The 21,835-nt window shown below is 39.1% G+C and overlaps 2 protein-coding genes across 2 annotated transcripts in view; one reads left to right on the top strand and one right to left on the bottom strand.

Moving 5' to 3' along the window:
* LOC141426746 (uncharacterized) overlaps positions 1 to 9,843 on the top strand; it is a 35,397-nt gene extending 25,554 nt beyond the window's left edge. The window contains 7 exon segments of the mRNA XM_074085887.1: positions 143 to 370; positions 2,590 to 2,730; positions 3,078 to 3,229; positions 3,531 to 3,726; positions 3,967 to 4,115; positions 6,764 to 6,932; positions 9,679 to 9,843. Coding sequence (XP_073941988.1) covers positions 143 to 370; positions 2,590 to 2,730; positions 3,078 to 3,229; positions 3,531 to 3,726; positions 3,967 to 4,115; positions 6,764 to 6,932; positions 9,679 to 9,708 — 1,065 coding nt within the window. The 3' untranslated portion in view covers positions 9,709 to 9,843.
* A 22-nt stretch (positions 9,844 to 9,865) lies between these two features.
* Positions 9,866 to 14,264, bottom strand: Cwc25 (CWC25 spliceosome associated protein homolog). Its single transcript, XM_074085886.1, has 4 exons — positions 14,021 to 14,264; positions 13,736 to 13,933; positions 12,950 to 13,237; positions 9,866 to 10,761 (listed from the first exon to the last, which is right to left on the bottom strand). Exons 1-4 carry the CDS (start codon positions 14,036 to 14,038, stop codon positions 9,964 to 9,966), a joined length of 1,302 nt encoding a protein of 433 aa, XP_073941987.1. The 5' UTR covers positions 14,039 to 14,264; the 3' UTR covers positions 9,866 to 9,963.
* Between the last annotated feature and the right edge of the window lie 7,571 nt (positions 14,265 to 21,835).

Genomic DNA, 21,835 nt, shown 5'->3' on the forward strand with positions numbered 1-21,835 from the left:
CGATAGCCCTCATTGGATGTTAGCGAGCATCCTATCTGTTTGATCTATTCTTGGGCATGTGCAATTGTCGTAACTAACATTGATATCCAAATCCGTGCGGTGTCAATACTCGTAGCTAACGTTTCACCTTCGCCTGATCCAGATGGTGTCGATGCTGCGCTGCACTCACCGATGCTGCCGCGAGTGCGCGCGGCTGTACTTCACGGTGCAGGTGACGGAGCGCAGCGTCGTGGACTGCGTGTGCCCGTACTGCAAGGAGCCCGAGCTGGAGGCGCTCGGGGAGGACGCCTGGCTCGACTACTTCGCGCACCTCGACATACTGCTGAAGATGCTGCTCGATAATGACGTGCATGAACTGTTTCAAAGAAAGGTAAAAACACAACCTTCGCGGTGGCTGTGTTATATAATTATTAGATTTAGTGGCTGTTTCACTATTCATTGATTAGGGTTAACTGACGGTTAAATGTGATGCCGTCTCTATTTCTTTTGTTCGAATAGACGGAGACGGCATCACATTTAACCGTCGGTTAATACTAATCAATGGATGGTGAAACAGCCCCTCAGAGAAAAAAGAGTTACTTATGACAAACGATCATTCTGACAAAAATATTACGTTCGGACTTTCAATAAGTATAAATATGAGCCAATGGACCCGTTATACAAACTCACGGGTGATTTCGTTTTTTCCCACAAGAAATAGTAGAAAATTGCGTAAAAACTGGGCAATATGGCAAATCCTACTTGCAATCAAACACGTATTTAGGAGTAGGTATATCAAAAAACATCGATGGGAGAAATGAAGTTGAAGTCGCCAAAATGTTTAGAGCAACACGGACTTCCTCCCGGAAGGGAGTAACCTTAGCGATAGATTACTATTAAAATTGTTCTGGCGTTTGTTGCGGGGGGAAATGTGCACACAAGTGCAGTTCCGCACACATACATGCAAAAACAAAACTGCCAACTGACTGTAATGACGACGTAAACACATAAATAATCCAACAATACACTAATAACTCGTGTACAGATGATTCAAAACTCACACATTGACACGTTTTCGAAGTCTAGATAGAGGGTTCCTTGATTGAGGGTTGAGTAATAGTTTAGCATGCATCAAAAGTTTATATCATTACATTATTCTAGTCCAATATCTTTACAAATTACTTAGGGGCTGTTTAACCATCCATTGATTAGCGTTAACCGACAGTTAAATGTGATGCCGTTTCCGTCTATTCGAACAAAACAAATAGAGACGGCATCACACCTAACCGTCAGTTAACACTAATCAATGGATGGTGAAACAGCCCCCTTAATATAATTTCTGTCTTTTTAACATTAAGATTTCAAATAAAAGGTCACAAATTCGTACGGAATTTACGGCCAGGCCAGTAATTTAAAAAAAAATCGGTCAAGTGCGAGTTGCATTCGTACAAGAAGCAAGGGTTCCGTACCTCCGTACTATGTTTTAAAAACAGTTTAGTAATGTTTTTATTAAAAACTAATATAAGTACCTAAGCTTTTTTTGCTGACAGTACTTATTGCCCCTGGTTACCAAAATATTCGTCCAAACGATTATGTGATAAACAAATAACTGTTTTATATTTAACCGACTGAAAGCAAAATTTCAGCTCCATCAAACACTGGGAAGTGGGTCAAATTTAATTTGCAATTTAATTACAACGTGACGTGTGAAAATCTTGTAATAAATACGACACGTAGAATTTTACTATTCGATATCGGAATGTTGTGGCTTGACCGTATATTACGCTGCCATTCGCTGCTTAAATTTATCGGCATATTATTACGTTTTAAGGTACTTAACATTACTAAGTTGTTCATCGGCAAGAAGTCGGATTTATCGCTTGACCGATCCGAAATTTGTACGCGAGAGCGGACTCGATGTTGGTAAACGAATCCGACAATAATATTATGAGAAAATGTACGAGTTTGTTGTTTAAATGTAATTAAATAGCAATAATATGATAACAACTTACTTCCATGTGAAATGTAACCATCTTTTTGCAAGCTTGATGTCCCAGATCTCTTTTTACAACAGAAAACTGAACAATTCGGTATTTTAAACACTGCATGCAACGTTTACTCGCGCGACTCGATTCGGTCTAGTTTGAAATCCGAGCGCGCCTTGTTTTATAAAATTCGTATGCCCAGTTGGGCTTGTACTTTGACAGAGGGGAACGCGGTGAATGGCTACTCCCTTCCGTAGGAAGCCCGTGTTGCTCTAAGCCAAAATGACCCCAAGTAAATACCTGATTCAATTAATGAATGTCGCTTGATAGCTCTAATCTTTAGGTAGCTACTTACTAATAATTCCGTATTTTTTTTCATATTTTTTAAACGTGCGGTTCAAAAGTTAGAGGGGGGGGGGGGAATTTTTTTGAACATTGAACATACGGATTGAATATCTCCGAAAATATTCACTTTACTTTAAAGCCAAAGTGTAGGGTTAGTAAATCCAGGGTTAAGGGGCTTGGTTTTTCCTTGGATCTAATAACTTTTTACAGCGAAAGCGTTATAAGCGTTAGTCTTGGCGTTATTTTAACATGTTTTTTTTTAATGGGATTATATTTTCAGTTACGAGACCGGACGCTAGCGAGAGATCCAAACTTCAGATGGTGCGTGGAGTGCTCGTCGGGATTCTTCGTGCACCCGAAACAAAAAAAAGTTCGTTGCCCCGAATGCCGCTCGATCAGCTGCGCTACTTGCAGGAAACCGGTAATATACACAGAAATGCATAGACTGCTAAAATTTCCTTTTGGCCTTGCCGTAGTCGGCTAAAGAAGAAAAATTGCTATTCCTCGAACGACTAAGGTGCCGCTAATATTTCATTTACAGGTGTTTTCGCTTCAATGCCGATAATACTAAGTTTTGATGTCTACTAGTTGGTCTATGAGCGACCCGCCCATGACGAGTTGTGTTTGTACTCGTAGAGCGTAGACTGCAAGCGGTTGTGCCGGCTGGCCGGTGCCGAACACGCCCTCCACCCACCGTCAGGGCGAAGCTGTCACGGTGGAAACACCAACAGCACATATTATTATCAGTGTCAAAAAATGTGATTGCAGTGGTCGGCGTCGCACGAGGGTCTGAGCTGCGAGCAGTACGCGGCGTGGCTGGAGGACAACGACCCCGAGCGCTCGGTCGCCGCCGTGCACCAACACTTGCGCGACAACGGCCTCGAGTGCCCGCGCTGCCATTTCAAGTACTCGCTCTCTAGGTAAGAACCCGCTAACCCTATAAGTAAGTACTTCAAATACTGTACTACAATCGAGACCAGTAATGACGAGGGAGTTTCAGTCTTGAGCCGAAGACGGGGCTTTTAGGGTTTCCTATCCAAAAGGTGCTCAGTTAATATTCTCCGCTATCTGTCTGACTGTTTTCCTGCATATTGCACCAGTTTTATTTTATAGGACAGTATTGGATGATTTGTTCCATCTTATAGGGTAGCCGTCACGACTAAAACGAATAGCGATAGCTACGTGTGGCCTATGGTACGCTGAACAGTTTTGTTGTTGAAGGGGCGGCTGCATGCACTTCACATGCACGCAGTGCAAGTACGAGTTCTGCTACGGCTGCGGCAAGCCGTTCATGATGGGCGCGCGCTGCGGGCTCAGCGACTACTGCGCAAGGCTCGGGCTGCACGCGCACCACCCCCGGAACTGCCTGTTCTACCTGCGCGACAAGGAGCCGCACGACTTGCAAACGCTGTTGCAGGTACCTAATGCCACTCCGGCTTACCAACATAACACCACCACCACCTCACTGGTTAGTGGCTAGGTATGCTCAGCCACCACCACCGCGCCCCACCTAGGGGCGAATGCGAATGTCACCAAGACGCTCACGCATCGGCGGCGGCTGGTTGTATTCTCCTTGGTGACGTTATTAAAGGTAAGTACTAGAGCGTGTGTCGATGCGTACGCTGTTCAAGCGACTCTAACAAGTTAATGATTGCAGATGAACGATGTCCCGTACGAGATAGAAGCGGCAGCGGGGTCGGGCGCGGGGGGCCGCTGCCCCGTGCAGCTGCAGCGCGAGACGCCCACCGGCCTCGTGGACGGGCCCTGCAACGCCGACGCGCCGCCCAAACACGCTGGACTTTGCAAGTACGACAACTCTATCTTTCCATTCGATATAGTTAGGTACATACAGTCAAAGAAAATGAATCGCGCAACAGGGTGGAACCTTTTCATAATTTACGATATGATTTCTTTGGCAAATGTCAACATGACATTAGTAGCACAAAGGCCCGCCCTGTTACCCTGTGTCCACCCTAGTACGTAATTCAGTTTCTTTGACTGTACCTAGCACGTGCCAGTCTTAGTAGTCAACATGAAGCACAACTACGCACACAGCTTGTTTTAAATTTAGCCTAAATATTTCATCTGATAGTTGGGTTAGCTAGACTGAACATCCATGTACAGGTTTTCATCAGAATTTTCGATTGACGATGTAGTCAAGCTAACTAAGTCTTTGTCGTCAAGTTCGTTATAGTATGAAACTCAATTTTTATATATTTTATTCGGAATTATATTGAGATCCGGAAAAAACCGGACCCCTGAAGATACCAATTGGTGATCTCTGCTCTAGGTACCTACTTAGTTCAAGTACGTACACGTACGCTTTAAAATGTGTTTTTTTTTTGCTTGTATTCATTGTAATCTCTTCTTACTATCCGGGAATAACACGCAGTAACTCTGCTGTACATAACTTTAAATTGTGTGAGAATGACAAAATTATCAATAGATTTCTACACCCATATACCCGGTATACCTTTAACAGGAGCAAAAAATTAAAACATAGATCGTTTATTCGTCAAACTGAACGACATTAGTTCAGCGACTTTTAAAAATAATCAGTTTTTAGGGTTTCGTACCCAAAGGGTGCCAACGGAACCCTATTACTGGGAGGAGTCTCAGTCCGCTATCTGTCCGTCTGTCTGTCACAGGGCTTTATCTCTTAAGCCGTAAAAGTTAGACACTTGAAATTTTCACAGATTATGTATTATGTGGCCGCTATAACAACAAATACTTTGATAAAGCGCTCATCACTGTTTACCTATTGTTTTTTACACAAAAAAAACATACTAAGTATTTAACACTACTTACAAGGTTTATAATTCAGCTTCTTATTATTTACACAACATACGAAGTCCACCGAATTTCCCGCGAATATATTTAACTGCGCGGCACGTGGCAAATGTGGCAATGGTTTCAGATAAAATCAGCCAAAACCAAAGGGGATGAGGATGAGAATACAAAATTGTTTTTTATTCAAAATATTTTTACAAGTTCTTACATTTGGGTGATATTTTTACAAGCCTTTCTTTAGCTTGCACTGTTTTTTTATTTATTTATCAAATTTATTTATTTATTTGTTTCTTTGTTTGCTCTTGTCTAAATCTTGGAAGCTAAATTTGACTCATTTCCAGTGGTCCGATCGACTTGAAATTTGGCATACTTAATACTTATGTAAATTTGGTGACAATACAATAATCTGGTAGTGACATCTTGGTGGTCCTACCAGGATCGTCTCCGCAGGAGGGAACTCCTCAATAGTCAATAGTACCGACTTGAAATTTGGTACGAAATGTAGTTTAGATGACAAAACAAGTAAGTACAGTCAACAAAAAGTACAGTCAGCGAAAAAAGGTTGTATTAAAAATTAAATTTTAACAAAAACTTATTACAAGCTTTATATTTACTTGCAATGTAATGTAACTAACTATGTTTGCTCGGGTGGAATCTTTCAACTCAAATTTTTAAGTGAAATGAAGTGAAACGATTGAACTGAAATTTTACACGCATGTATAAATCCGATGACAATGCAATATTATTATGACATGGAGTTGATCTGATGATAAAGCTAGAAGGTGACCATAGGAGGCATAGGAACTCTGTGATAAACGACACGACTGCATCGAGTTTGGACTCGTTTGATTCGTCTTAACGAGTACTTTGGTAAACAGGGGCATAAAGTACCTACAGTCAGCAAAAAAAAACTTATATTAGAAGAATTTAAGATTTTTTTTACTGAACTGTTTACGGAACCCTTCATGTATGAGTCCGACTCGTACTTGACCGATTTTTTATTTCTAAATAGTTTATTTGAAGAATCTAAGCAACGTGAAACAACATTTTTGATGTTAGTTGCGTGACAAGCGACGACTATTGGCTCTAGGATGGCGTGCATTGATAATACTATTTAATAGAATACTTAGAATAGAATAGAAGATTTATTTGCATAGAATAAGTGGTTACATCAACTAACTGTCATTAGACACATGAAAAGGGAAAGAAAGGGAAACGGGAAGGAAAGGAGGGGGAATCAATTATTTTTAAACGTCGCTGAACTAATGTCGTTCAGTTTAACGAGTAGGTACGATTTATGTTTTAATTATTTGCTCTTGTTAAAGGGCCCACCCGGTAGGTATGTGACTACAGGTTATTGATTGAAATTTTACAAGTATGATCATTGGATATCTAACGCTAACGTAAAAAGCAAGTGGACACAAAGCAAATACTTCTATGTATACAATTGACAAGACAAGCATTATAAATAAATTGCACATTGAGTCAAGGCAAAGTTGGCCGAGCTTTACCGCTCTTCATAAAATAGGATCGTGAAAAATTATCAGTTATGTGATGTAAATTCTTAATTAAATGATCACTTTTAATATTGTCTTAAATTGCTGACAGGCACTCGCGACGCGTAGCTTGTCTAGTCCAGTATACATAGAAGTGTTTGGTTGCAGGAACCACTACCTGGAGTACTTGTCGCGGCTGGTGCGGCGGCACGGCGTGGACCCGCTGCCGCTGCTCGGGGTCGACGACCTGGAGACGCTGGTGAAGCGCGCGGCGCTGCGGCCGCCGCCGCGGCCCTACGGCTCGCTCGAGGGGCTCTACCGGCGCGCGCTCACCGAGGTCTGCCCCTTCCCGCAGGACGCACTACGTCGAGTACCTGGCAGCGCTGGCGCGCGCGCTCGACCCCATCCCGATCATGGACGTGGCCGAGCTGGTGGCGGAGCTGCGGCGGCGCGCGCTGCCGCTGCCCGAGCGCGGCCCCTGGGACACGGACCCCATCTACGCCGGCATGTGCGCCGAGGTACTCCGCCCGCAGCGCCCGCTACAGCTACCCATTCGCGGCACGCAGACCCATGACGGTTTCTGTGATGACCCACTTGGTTCTAGTATCGTGAGGTACATTCGACAACTTTGACGTTTGTGCCACAGTTATGATTGGTCAAATAATGAAATAAGCAAAAAACGAATAAATGGATACGCCCCCCTCCCCCCTCTGGAGATGCTATAAAAGTTGCCAAATGTAAAGCAACCAAACCAGTCATAAGTCTTTGACTTGACTTGTTAATGTATTGCTGATCGGATGAACTCTGCCTCCTATATTAAAGAAAAACTCTGTAAATCAGTGCATTCTGTAAGACTATATTTTCATCAAGTGACACTTTCTACAAACGAAAAACCGTTACTTTTCTCATTCTCCCTATCAACTTGACTGAATGAATGATTGCAATAAAGTATATGCAGGTCAGACAGGTCGCAGTTTTAATGTTAGATTTAAAGAGCATGTTTCGGCATATAGGAATGAGCATCCTGACAGATCAAATTTTGCCAAACATCTGTTGCAATCAAATCATTCTTTATGAGACTCAGATTCATATGAAGTGTTACATTATTGCGGCAAAGGATTTTGTCTCGATGTTTTGGAATGCATGGAAATAATTAGGTACAACAGTATGGGGTCTATTATTAATGAACAAGTAAAATATTGTATTATCTCCCTTGCTACGGCTGGGGTCTAATTTCAGCAATAACAGTTACGATTAATAAAACACGTCTTTACAAATAAATAAATAAATTTATAACAAAAAATTGAACCTTTTAGTGTAGAAGATCTAAGATACAATCGTTTAATGTCAACTGCTCGCCACCTTGTACGAAAAATTGCTTTTTCCGATGCAGAGTGCGTTCATTATTGAGGAGTCCTGGTGCTTTGTCACCCATTCCATTTCACCATATGCATTACGATGAGCTTAAATTGCTTAGCAACTGTGTTAAAGTCATTGAAATTAAATCCGTGAGGTACTTGTTATTGAGTAATAGCTCCGTTGGTCAAATGTGGTCTTCATCATCAGTTCCACTTCACCAAATGATGATGATGATTTTTTCAAGAGCAAATGCACGAGTTACTACTAAATATATCGAAATTACTATAGGTGGTTAGTTGAATATGAGCTCTGGTTGAGTTCGAAACGCGTCAGTGTATTGTGGTGGTGGTGATAGATGGGTTTGTGTGATTTGTGTGTGTTCTTACAATATGGACGTGGAGGAACTGCATGAACACGCATATCTTGCATAAACTTGGCTATCATAAGGTGAGCAAAGAAATTCTTTTAGTTCATAGGTAACTTCTAGTTAAGTGAGTTATTTATTTACAAATAAATAACTATTTCTTATTTTAACGCAGCTAGTCTTGTAATTATTTTTAAATTTTAGTAATAGTAAGGCAAAAAACATAGAATAAATTGTTGATCAATTCAATATCGAATGACTTCAATAATCTTTCCCCCTACTTGTGCCCATACCAAATAGACCAGATAATAAACATCAATTTGAATACTCTTTTATACAAAAGTCTGTACACTATTTTCTCAAGTAGCATCTGTTCACTGCAGTCTGATGTCTCGTAATTGTTTAATAATACTTGCCAAACTAATGTTTACTGAATGAGGGAATGGTCCCCATCTGTACAGTCAACTGCAACATAAATTACCTACTTAGACTTCAATCCTTGTGTTCAGTTATTGTAAAGATCAGATAGATAATTTAGTTATTAAGCAGGTAACTTATTATTGCGTTAACTACAGATAAACGAATTTCTTTATTTTTCACTAGAAATCCCTAAGCACACACATAATTTTGTTAATTAAAGTATAATTTCTGTTAGTTACTTCCTAAAATTATCAAGTTTCCACTCTCAAACCCACTACCAGACTGAATTGGCCAGTTCAATCAGGCAATGATCCTCAGGCGGACTCCTGAGGGCCTAAACCGAAATACGAAAATCGAAGTTCGTATCGTACCATCCCTCTCACTCCTATTAAATAGGTAGTATAGCGTCAGAGGAACGGAACGACACGAACTTTGATTTTCGAATTTCGGAGAAGCCCCGCTGACGCTTATTCTAGACAAAATATCTCAAACAACCAACCTATCATGGTACGAAAACCTGGCAAACAATCCTAATCCTGGCAAGCTAAACAGAGAATCCTAATAAAATAACCTAGCAAAACTAACCAGCAAACTCTAGAATCTTTACAAAATCTACACTGTATTCCCTAGCAACCAAAAACTAGCTATATATTTAAATAATAAAATAACAAAGCGACTAAAAACAAATTAAATATGTATAATGTAGTTCTTTTTCTTTTTGTTCTTTTTTACATATCTAGACATAATTTTAAGCGCCAAACAAATAACTAGAAGTCGAAGTGGGCGCCATGGCTGAAATCGGTTGGATCATCATGATGAAATGCACACCACACAAGTAGTATTTAGTAGCGTCAAAAAAATCTGACTTGATGACAAGATAAGTCACCTTGTGTGTCTGTTAGAATGTTAGAATGCGATAGTCATTTTTTTTTCATTTCAGATCGTGAAAGAAAAAATCCCCTTGGACTGATGGACGTTGCGCAACCTGCCTGAAATTTCATACAGACTTATAAATTAATTTATTGTACTTATTCCAGTCTCTTGAAATGAAATTGTTATTATTATTTATTTCTTTATTGTAAAAATATAAACATTTTCTTACTAATGTTTTAATTCACTTATTCCTATTATATTTCTTAAATCACTTCACGTTACTTATTAGGATCACACAAACAAAAAACGACGAAATCATGAAGTGATATCCGCCTTTCAATGTTTATCGTTATCACCTGCGCGCGAAATGTTCGTTCATGTGTCGCTGATCTCGCTGGATGTAGTGCCTGTTGGAGTGTATGCGGGACTCGAGCGAGTCGGGCAGCGCGTAGGGCGCGGCGCGCGCGCGCGGGTGGGGGGCGGCGGCGGCGCGCTCGGCGGCGGCGCCGGCGGCCCGCTGGCGCGCCACGCGCTGCCCGCGCTCCTGCTCGCGCGCTAAGCCCGCCGCTGCCATGCTTGCCAACTTAGCCGCGCGTTCCTCGTCGCTCATACCGCTCTTTCTTTCGGTCCTCCCTGGTTTCTCCTCGCTTAAACTGCTCTTCTTCCAGTACCTGCCTTGCTCCTCTGAGTTATACTTCCTCGAATCATGCATATGTTTCCGTCCTTCTATCTTATTTCTATCAACCATTTGTTCACTACTACTCTTGTGCCTCTTTGAATTTTGGTCTTCATTGGAACTATTACTGTTTTCTCTCTTTGATGATTTGTGACTTTTCTTCTTCTTTGGCGTTAGATCTTTTCTTGATATATGTTTTGATTTATGCTTATCAGATTCATTATCTGATTCCTGAACTCTATCTTCATGCTTTGATTTCTTTTTTTCCTTCCTATGCTTCTTTTTAGATTTCTTCTGTTTCTTTTTGGATTTCTCATCTTCAGAAGATGAATCGGAACTAGAATCATTAGAAGCTAGTAATGTTGCCAAGTTGATTTGATTCCCACCTAATGCATTCAGTTTAGCAGCTAAGACATTATCTAAATCTTTATCTTTTTTTGGTTTTTTCTTTTCCTTTTTTTCATTCCTCTGTTCCTAAAACAATACAAATAATTCATTTAGCTGATTACAAACAAACATTTGAAATTTGAAAAAGATGATTTAATTTTGTCTATATCCAAAATGTCTTGTTGGTATGGTACCGTGATTCCCAAAACACCCATTCCAAAATATCAGTTTCTTTAATCTAGTTTATGCCATAATACAGGGGTCGGCAACCTGCGGCTCTTTGGATGTGAAACTTTATTTATGCAAAAAAAATTTTTGTGGGTTTTTAAAAACTTTGAAATTTTGTAAATTGTAATTTTTGACTCTTCCGACTCAAAAAGTTGCCGACCCCAGGCAGGCCCATAACACATGCTTCTCATAGCATCCATAATAGGTATGTCAAAAGGTTCACTTTGTTTACGCATATTTTTTATGTCGTAATTCTATTTTGCATTATCTGTTTACGCATAATAGTATTTGTGCTGTTTTAGCATAATTATATTACGCAGAATTCTTTTACGCATAACCAATGTAAGCCGAATGGACTTTAAGCATAATTTGCGAATTCCGAATATTGTTGAATAGGCAGAAAATGACTTACGCATCATAAATTAGTTACGCAGAAAGTTAAAAAGCAGGAAGTTAGTCGCATAATGTAATTTTTCCGATATACTCGTAACAAAATGAGTATCCTTTAATATTACAACAGAAACGATGGTTTTCCTCAACATTGTTGTTTTTTATTACCTAAGCTTACTAACCTAATCCAATCTACTTCTCTGGAAACTAGTAACTACTGGGTGGTAGTATTTTTACAATGCGGGGACATGACTGTAACAAAATAGACGAAGCCCGCGTCTATTTTCTATTTTACAAACTTTTATTTAGTTTCACCTGTCCCATTGTCTGTCTGTCTGTCTGTAGTCAAATCTTGCAAGTTAAATTCGACCAACTTCCAGTAGTCGGGTTGACTTGAAATTTGGCATAGATACATATGTAAATCACGTGACAATACTTTAATCTAGTATGATATTCTGGTAGTCCAGCCAAGATCGTCTCTGCAGGACGGAACTCTCAACGGTTCATAGCATCGACTTGAAATTTGGTATGCAAATGTAGTTTGCGTGAAAATGCAAGTACAGTCAACAAAAAGTAACAGTCAGCAAAAAAGCTTGTATTTTATTGTTATGGTTAGGTTATTTTTTTTCTATTTTTAATCTGAGGGACATAAGGTAACTATTGAACATACCCAAGTTAAATCACGCTGGTTAAGTTAATATAGAACTACAATTAAAACAATGTTGGGGTGTTTTTAACGCTTCAGCATTATACTGAGCCAGTGTCAGATTCACAACTGTAATGTAATACACATTAAAGTATTATAGTAATGACACATAATAATATTAATATCAGGGCGACCGAGCTCTGCTCGGGCTAAAACTCGCAAGGGCTAAAACTCAAGCGTTTTCCCAGAGATAAAACCAAGCTAGATCGATTTTTCATCCCCGAAAACCCCTACATACCAAATTTCATCGAAATCGTTGGAGCCGTTTCCGAGATCCCTGAAATATATATATTATATACAAGAATTGCCCGTTTAAAGGTATTGGGGTCTTGTGTTGTGAATAAATTTATTTTGTTTCTTTATTTAGTTCTTTCTAACTATAGCCGAATCGCTAATGATATAGCAAGTTTAACTAGATTAGGAAATTAAATACAGTACACATACAGTAGTAGTGTTTTATTTATTAGTTACATGCCAAATTGACAATGTAAAGAAGGATTATTCCTTGAAATAATTACTTTTTATTATCCTTATGCAAAGTAATATTATGAGATATGTCTTTCTGCGTAGCAACTATTAGAACATATAAATATCATTCTCATCAATATTATGTGATGTTAATATTCGGCTTCCTTTACAAAATTATGAGAAATGATAGTATGACAAAAAAAATATGCAAAAAGTTATTCGGTGATATGATGATTCTGCTAAAGGCTGTTATGAGAAACGAAATTATGAGATTTGATTTTATTAAACATATTAGTAAACCATTGGTAGTATAAAATATTACAAATGCTAAAAGTTAGGGTATGGGATTAGGTCTTTTTAGAAAACAGGTATAAAGCCAAACATATTTCTTGCGAAAAACTCATTCTGGGAAACTATTATATTGGGAAATGCTAGTGGTCTGAACCATTTAAAGTTTCATAGTGAAAAATCAAGATAATCTACCTGTTCTTTCCGTAACAACTCCGCTAGGCGACGTCTTTGCAAGGGATTGTTAAGCAGAGCAGCTCGAGCAGCTCGTTCCCTTTCCTTGACCAGCATCAAGGGATCCTCCCGCATCTTCCGTACCAGATCCACCTGCGAGTCGCCAGCAGTTGCCAGCATGCTTGAACCAACCACTCTTCGAGCTACTGCTGGGATGTAGTCCTGCTCAGCCTTGTTTGGTTGCTCAAAGTTACTATCAATCGCTTTACCAAGAAGGAAATCTTCTTGCTGCACCTTTTTGTCAGGTTTCTGAAATAAAAAATACATGTTTCCACACTGCATTCTGTTTATAAGGTTATATATAATTATAATAAACCTCAATATCCTCATAGGTACCCCACAAGTTCGAAATTTTATGTAGGAAATAATTACTCAGATATCAGGTACTAACTATTAGTTATACTATTTACTCAATTACTTTTTCACCATGGGAAAATGTAAGTTCCTGTGGGACACAGATAAAGCTACATTTTAAGGCTGCATTTCTACCAGAGACATGCAAAGAAGCGTTGTGAAGAATGTGTTTGTCATGAACCAATAGAAATGCTTCATTTACTTATCCTTCCACCGCCAAGCTGTTTTCACTAGAGCTGTGCTGAGTGAAGATTAGGAAATGATGTTCTATGAGTTCATGACAAACACATTCCTCGCAACACATATGCACATCTGTGGTGGAAACGCAATCTTAAAGTAGGTTGATTATTTGAAAAAGTAATTTAGCTATTAATTATGTTCAAGTGCACTTACATCATACATCCAGTGCAGGCGGTTATCGGCGCCGGCGCTGCGCTGCGCCAGCTCGTTGAGGTCGGCGCGCTCGCGCTCCGCGGCGCGCTCTCGCTGCAGCTCCACGATTCGCTTCTGCTCCTGCGCGCTGGCTTGCTCCGCTTTCCACACCCGCTCCTGATTCTTCATCGTGTTCGGATGCCAAGATTTCTTAGAATTCTGAAAATGTATACAATTTTAGTTAAAGCTTCTTCAAAACATACAAACTGGGCCGAAAAACTCAGTTGAATTAAGAAATTTACGCACCAGATCTCCTCCGCCCATATTGATTTCCAAGTTATATTGTCACGATGCCGATCACGATTGTAAGGAAGGTTTGTTAAAAACAAAATAAGACTGAACTGAACTAAAATGAGCTAAGACACTGACAAACACAACAATAAAAAAAGAAGAGATTAAAATTTTTAGTTCTTTGAATGAATAGTTGTAACTTGTGATTAACACTGTACAACTACACTATGAGACACTGACTGACAATGACTGACAGTGACACTGACGTGACGTGACTTGTCAGCAGGGCTACTACGAAACTCGAACTTCGTATCGTATCGTCCCTCTCGCTCTCGTATTAAATAGTATAAGTGTCGGAGGGACCGCACGACACGAACTTCGAGTTTCATAGTAGCCCACGTTGAAATATGAATGAGCTTAGTGCTAGTCTATTTTAGGCCGCCATTGAGTGAGGGGGAGTAATAATAATAATAATAGTCTATTGTCTATGCCGACTTTGGGGTGATCAACTCAAAAAAAACCAACAACTTCATGTATCTGTATTATAAAAGAAAATTTTAATAAAGTAAAGTGTATCGGGAATTGTAAATACAGTTATTCGCTGTCATCGTTCATCCCACCATTATCTCATATTTCGTTTTCTAGAATTTTTTTACCGTACAACGGCAAAAACTAGACACTCAAAACCTCCAATGCAGAGCCATATTTTTCTAAAAATCTAATAAAGTAAAGTGTATCGAAAATACAAACTGAGACATGGATGTACAGAAAAACCAGAAAAAGAGACTAGCGCTAGGAATCGAACCCAGGTCCTCAGCAATCCGTGCTGCGTGCTATAACCCCTACACCACCGCTGGACAGGAATCTAGACACAATTTTTTCCTATGCATACATATCTCAGGTTGCTTATTTCTACTACGCTACTTATGCAGCAGCACTAGCGACATCTATGTTCCGCTATCATCGAGAGACGTCACACTCTTTCGGAACCAACCGCTAATCCAGACAAGAGATGTCGCTACTAAGCAATCAAATTATGATTGTTTTTTTTGGAGTCTTTTTGTATTTTTTATTTCAACTCCAAATTTGTTACATTTACGGACATCTGTTGTCTGGGTGAGCGTTTGGTTCCGAAAGAGTGTAACGTCTCTCGATGAGAGCGGAACATAGATGTCGCTAGTGCTGCTGCATAAGTAGCGTAGTAGAAATAAGCAACCTGAGATATATATGCATAGGAAAAAAATCGTGCCTAGATTCCTGTCCAGCGGTGGTGTAGGGGTTATAGCACGCAGCACGGATTGTTGAGGACCTGGGTTCGATTCCCAGCGCTGGTCTCTTTTTCTGGTTTCTCTGTGCATCCATGTCTCAGTTTGTATTTTCGATATGGTTTCACGGGATACCCGTAAAAGTAACAAATTTGGAGTTGAAATAAAGAATACAAAAAGACTCCAAAAAAACAAAACAATCATAATCATAAGTAAAGTGTAAACAAATAAACACTAATTTTAAATATGTATTTCATTCGTAGTCTAGCAGCATCAAAGGATTCTTTGACATCGAAGGGGTACCTATTTCTTAAATAATGCTCACTGAGTTTCTCTCAAGCAAGGCAACCCGAAATGGAGACACAGATTTATGTTCAAGATCATTTGAATTGTATTCAATAAAAAACACAGTTCTTTTCGAGGATGCATAAAAACCCTCTAAACGGACTGATTTCCGAAAATAAAACCTTGGGATCGGACATCGATGGTTTGGCTGGGGCCACTGGGGCGCAGGTCTGCGGTCCTTTAGGTCGGTAGGTCATTGACCTGCCAGCCTGCCACGTGTCGCGATCGCGATCCGGCCGCTCGGGCCTCCACCGAGCTGGAGACACGTTGCATCGGCAATCGGCATTGCCAAAGACTACAGTATATATAGGGAGACATTGCATTGCCATGATCCAAGTAGCTGGCTTGTGTATGCAACACGATAGACGACTCGCATCATTGTAACCCAACTACTGCATAAAGGAAAATCTAATTTTACAGTAAATCGAAAATTAATCTGGTTTTAGGGCTAAAGCAACATGTTTATGTATGTACGTAAGCTGTTTACTGTACAAAAGTAAAGAAAAAAAATACAATAGGGATGTTGACACCACCAATCAACCGGCGTACCACCGGCGTACTTTTTATGAGCTGTCAAAACACAATTCTCCCATAGAGTTTCAATGGCGATAGCGACTAATGACGTCATAAGTCGCTATTTGTTCGCTCAATCAACTAACTATTTATTTGTTTTAAAGCAACAAAAAATCTAATTTTACAGTAAATCGAAATTTAAACTGGTTTTCAGGGCTAAAATAAAGCGTTTTTTTACTGGAGTCGTGCCTTCGAATTATTTTTTTCATCACACTTGCTCGTAAACAGTGTCGAAACATATTATGCAGGCTACCTTAGATGAATTATTGGTTTCGCGCGCTCGCTCGACTAGATACCGCCGGCGTACTTGTCAAATGCGGCAACAAATAGTACGCCGAATTCGGCGTACCTGAGCCCGATGCGAGTCAGTCGCGTTGCAAACTGTGCAAAGAGTATAAGTACCTATGTGCGTAAGGTGCATGTACCCAATGTTTTGTTAAATTTTGGTCATAAACCGAAGTAAAATGCCAGTTTGCGCAGTGAAACTGTGTAAAAATAATACTACAAGAAAAAGGAAGGACACTAGGATCACATACCATCAGTAAATATCGTATAATTTCGAAATTACAAAATAAAATATCATGAACCCTAAACGCCATTCTGTGTTGCCGCGTACACAAGAATCAAATTCCAAGTGGTTGAGATTTTAAAAAATTGAATTTTATTGTTATCATCATTAAATGATGATAAATTTTAATAACTTATTTTGTTTAAGTATCTAACGTAATTATTATATATACATAACCTAGTTCTATATTATTTAATGTTTATCTTTGTGATATATATGTCGGCGGCCGATCGTAAAATCCGCCAGATCACGAAATTCCTAGGCATATCGTGAAACGCCGCCATTTCATGATATGCCTAAACGTTGGCCAGGCATATCACGATGTGCCTGAGAAATAATACGGCAGATCGATTAGAGCGACGCATTCGTCGATATTCCTAGCTCTATACCGGGCACATCGTAAAATAGTTTCTTTTTTACACTAAAGGTATATAAATTGTTACCCGACACTATTTAACTAAGGGGTGAATGTGTCTTAAAATTAAAAATGTTTTTCGTCTTCCCATTCAAAAAGCCCAATCAGCTGATTTACTTAGGTATTACGGGAAACGAAAAAAAAAATTTTTTTTTATTATTTCTACCCAATTTCCTGAAATGTTAACTTTTTACCCGACTGCCCGAAGGAGGGTTATGTTTTTCAAGCGTATGTATGTAAGTATGTATGTATGCATGTATGTATGTATATTTTGTAAACAATTTTTTTTTATTTTAGTCTTAATTAACCTGTACATTATATTAGGTCTAACTATAGGTGCAACGTGTTATCTTAACTACGCAAAACTTCTAAGTTGGTGACTCAGTCCATGAATTTTTAGTAATAATTTGTAAATATTGAATGTCCTTAAATATATTTTATATTATATATTTTTTAATTAAAAGTGAGGCCTGATCATTGATATACCTACATAATAGCTACCATTTTTTTCAAGAAGAAACCTACGCCTCACCTATACACAAACATATTAATACATTCACTCTTAATTACTTCTTCATTTCTAAGTAATTCCCAAGATAAATTTTGTAACCAGTAACTTAATAGACCACTGAATAATTTATTTTCCCAATAGTTCGGGTAACAGTGGAGCAGCTGGCAACACAATTCGTCACGCACACCAGTATCCTTGCAAATTGTCTTACACCGTTCTTACGCACACTACAATATTGAGTTGCCGCATTCACGAACCTTTTGTTTTTAGGTAGCGCGGTATCTAGTCGAGCGAGCGCGCGAGATCAATCATTCATCTATGCCTATACAGGCTACCTTGGTTGCAACTTGCAACCCCCCAAATAAAACCCTCGACCAGCAAAATTGAGTGTTTAATTTACGTGATTACAATGATTACGTGGAGTGATTACGGGTTACGGGGAGGCCTATGTCCAGCAGTGGACTGCTCTGCTATAGGCTGATGATGATGATTGAATTCCTATGTACAAATATTAAGTTTTAATACTAACAATAATGACCTCTCAATAATTGTATCTTAAATTATCGACCTGCTTATTAACGCAATAATAAATACTTTTGTACTCCTAACTATTTGTATTCAGCCCAATCAGAGGAAACAAGACGTTGGTGTCGAGAAGCGCTCTACCTACATGCGCAGGTCAGTTGCGGTCGCGTTGAGGAAGGTTGAAGCGGACGCACGCGCGGCCAGGCCTCACACCGCGGTTCCGAACACGTTCGGTGACCGTGCAGCGCGTGTCGACACCCCGCCCCGAACCCCGCGCCCGCACCCCGCCGCGCCAGGCCGACGTCCTCCCGCCCTTGCTCGCCAGCATACATCATAGCATAGTATATATTATACTTCGAATAGCACACTACATTTAAACTGTTCAAGATACCCCCCTTGGGTATCGGGTAACAAGATCCGAACACATGATGACAATGATCTACTTTTATCTTAACGTATTGTAGGTATATTGGTACTTATTATATAATTGCAGCGCACACTATTTCAATAACCTACCGCAATTTAATTATATGAGATGCTTTGTCAAATGAGTTTGTGAAATGATCAATTTTTGAAATGCGGTGTTATAAAACGATTAATTTGTGAAACAAAAGTTTTCGAAACGTTTGTTAAATGAATAGGTAGGTATTTGATGAAAAGTTCGTTGCCAAATGATTGGATACCAAGTTTAGGTACCTATTTTAAGTTTGCATCTGGCCTACTTGGTTCTTAGTCGTTAATTATTGCATGAAATTAAGTGGTACCAACAGAACATCTCTGTAACCGCTGTTCAAGTGAATAAATATTATTTCTATTTCTATTTCTATTTTTTGAAGGGCTAAAATCTCACAGAGATAGTCGACTCTCTCTGTGTCAATTCATTCATATTGGGAAAAATGACTAGAGGTTATATAACTTTTTTTATATATAAATGTAGGCGAGACATTCAAAAACAAAAGACAACAGCAGGCAAAATGTGTTCTAGGTTTTATTTTAGTACATTTGAGCAGTTCGACCCATTATGCATGCAGTCACTTTAGGCTTTAGGCAAAAATCAAATGTAGTCAAATTGTGTTCTAGACAGTCTCAGACCACCCCGTCTATGAACTGTTATTATTGTTTGTTATTGTTTTCATATAACTTTTAAGTATCTAACGTGTTATTGAGATTTTTTTAGCTGGTCACGATTTTGAATGGGTAATTTAAAAAAGTTCTTATAGCTAGAAATTAATATTTTTTTTCCTTTTTAGTTTTCATAGAAAAAAGTATCAATCAAGTAAAATTTAAGTTGTTAGTGTTGTTACATACAAGGTACTTAAATAAGGGTTTATTGCATTTTTGTAAATATACTAGTAGTAGTATATACCCTTATGTTTCGCCATGTCTGTCCGTCCGTCCGTCTGTCTGTCTGTCTGCCCGTCTGTCCGTCCGTCGGTCCGCGGCTAAGCTCAGAGAGCGTTAATACTATACTTGGTTTGGATAGGTATTTAACTAAATGTAAACAAAACAACGTCAATTGGTGTCTTAAATATTGAAATTCCCTCATTAAACTATCTAAATACTTACATGTCTGTATTGAAATACATTAGTCTATTTTGTATTACAATGATAGATAAGTAAAATGTTTAAAATCCTTGAATGTACCCAATCCGGCAGCTGAAGTTTGTTTACATTTAGTTAATTACCTACCCAAACTTTTCAAGTATAGAAAGCTGTAATTTGGCATGAATATAAAGTACATATCAGTCACTCTGACAAATTGGTACAATAAAACCGGCCAAGAGCGTGTCGGACAAGCCCAAAATAGGATTCCGTAGCCATTACGAAAAAAATAAGTAATATTTTTCTAAGGATTTCGTATTTTATATGGAATCTTCCAAGTTTAGGTATATTTTATACCTTAGGCTGCTATTTAAGAGTAAAACTACTAATAACTCTCAAGCAAACTTAACCCGTTATAGTTTTCCTTGAAAGTTTGATATACTTATACCATCCTGAATTTTTTCAAATTTTTCCACCCACCGGTTTAGAAGTTTAGATGCTCAATTTTAATTAAAATTTGCACTTTAAAGTAGAATATTTCGCAAAAAATCAATGAATCGAAAAATCGTCTTAGCCAACCCCTAATGGTTATCAAATACCTATCCAACGATACCCCACACCAAAGCCCACACTAAAGGATTGGATGAGAAAAAAAAACACCCCCACTTTACGTCTATGGGAGGGACCCTAAAAAAAATTGATTTTAATTTTTTATTGTACCATTTTGTCGGTATAGTTTACATATATATCCGTACAAAATTACAACATTCTAGCATTGATAGTCTCACAGCAAAGCCACGGACAGACGGACAGACAGACAGACATACAGACAGACAGACATGGCGAAATTATAAGGGTTCCGTTTTTGCCATTTTGGCTCCGGATCCTGAAAAAACTAAAAAAAAAAAAATATTTTAGTGTAGGTACCTCCCTAGACGTAAAGTGGGGGTGATTTTTTTTCTCTTGACAACGCATCCAGTGCAATGCACATAAAACTTGCTCAGTAGGGATTAGGGCTGCATTTCTTTTTGTATCATGCGTGATCCAGTTTACACCAAATTTTTTAAATCAAATATTCGACGGTACTTTTACTTACCATAAATATAAGTACAATAGGCAATGTACCTTACAAACATCTCTAAGTAGAAACTATTTACTCGTAAGTATATTTATCTTAGTAGTGGACTACTACTTCCTACTAAGTTACTTGGAATAATTTGTTTCATTAAAATATGAAATATTACATAACTAAGGCATACTTTAAGCTACCTACGGACAAACTTCCTGACTTGAGTGACAGTGACACCTATCCTATCGTAGGTGAAGTTATGTTGCCCTAGACAGATAAAATAAAATGTGGAGGAAGAAGAGTGCGGGAGGAGGCAGGTCGGGAAACCACGCACGCGCACAGTCGACGAGAGTTCACACGCGCCTCGGAACCGCAGTGGGCCTCCACGCGTACACTCTGCCGCTGCTTCCCTCCCCTCGCCCCACCTCACTGCCTTCTTGCTTGCGCCGCCCAACCTTCAACGAATGCGCGCCGCTTTTATCGTTTTGTGACTTATATTACTTATACATCTGACATGTACCTATATCACAGTGTGCCATAGCCTAATATTTTTGTAATGCCTTTTGCTACGATTCAACAATGTTGAGATTCTAGATAAGGTTTCTTCTTTCTCACTATGTCTGTATTTGTCTATACTAGTTGAATAGTAGGTAGTAGGTATAAAATGTCGCCAAATAATTACAAAAATAAGATAAGCTATGGTTTATGACAAATTGAGAATCTTGGTTAACACCGTGTTACCAATTCATCGCTTATTGTTTGAAGAAAAAACTGAAATCTATTAGCAAAATATACTATACTGTGACATTCGATAAACACACACACATCTGATTAAATTACTCGCACACAAGCAACCGTGACCTATCTGCACACGCACACTTGACGTTAGAGGAGAGCAAGAGATTACTCGATGCGCTGGCCTGTTCGCGTCGCTTTCCTTGCTTGCGCTTAGTTCGTTCGCATTCGCCCGTGGACCGTCGGTCGGGCAAGCTGTTGTGTAACTCAACTCGAGTTTCG

The sequence above is a fragment of the Choristoneura fumiferana genome, chromosome 3, assembly GCF_025370935.1.
Source record: "Choristoneura fumiferana chromosome 3, NRCan_CFum_1, whole genome shotgun sequence".
NCBI lineage: Eukaryota > Metazoa > Arthropoda > Insecta > Lepidoptera > Tortricidae > Choristoneura > Choristoneura fumiferana.

Bases quoted from the DNA above. Each gene is read 5' to 3' on its own strand.
- Cwc25 (XM_074085886.1), bottom strand. The intron at 13,238-13,735 runs GTAAGTGCACTT...TTTTTATTTCAG, and splicing joins GCCTGCACTGGATGTATGAT to AAACCTGACAAAAAGGTGCA. The intron at 10,762-12,949 runs GTAGATTATCTT...GTATTGTTTTAG, and splicing joins AGTTGTTACGGAAAGAACAG to GAACAGAGGAATGAAAAAAA.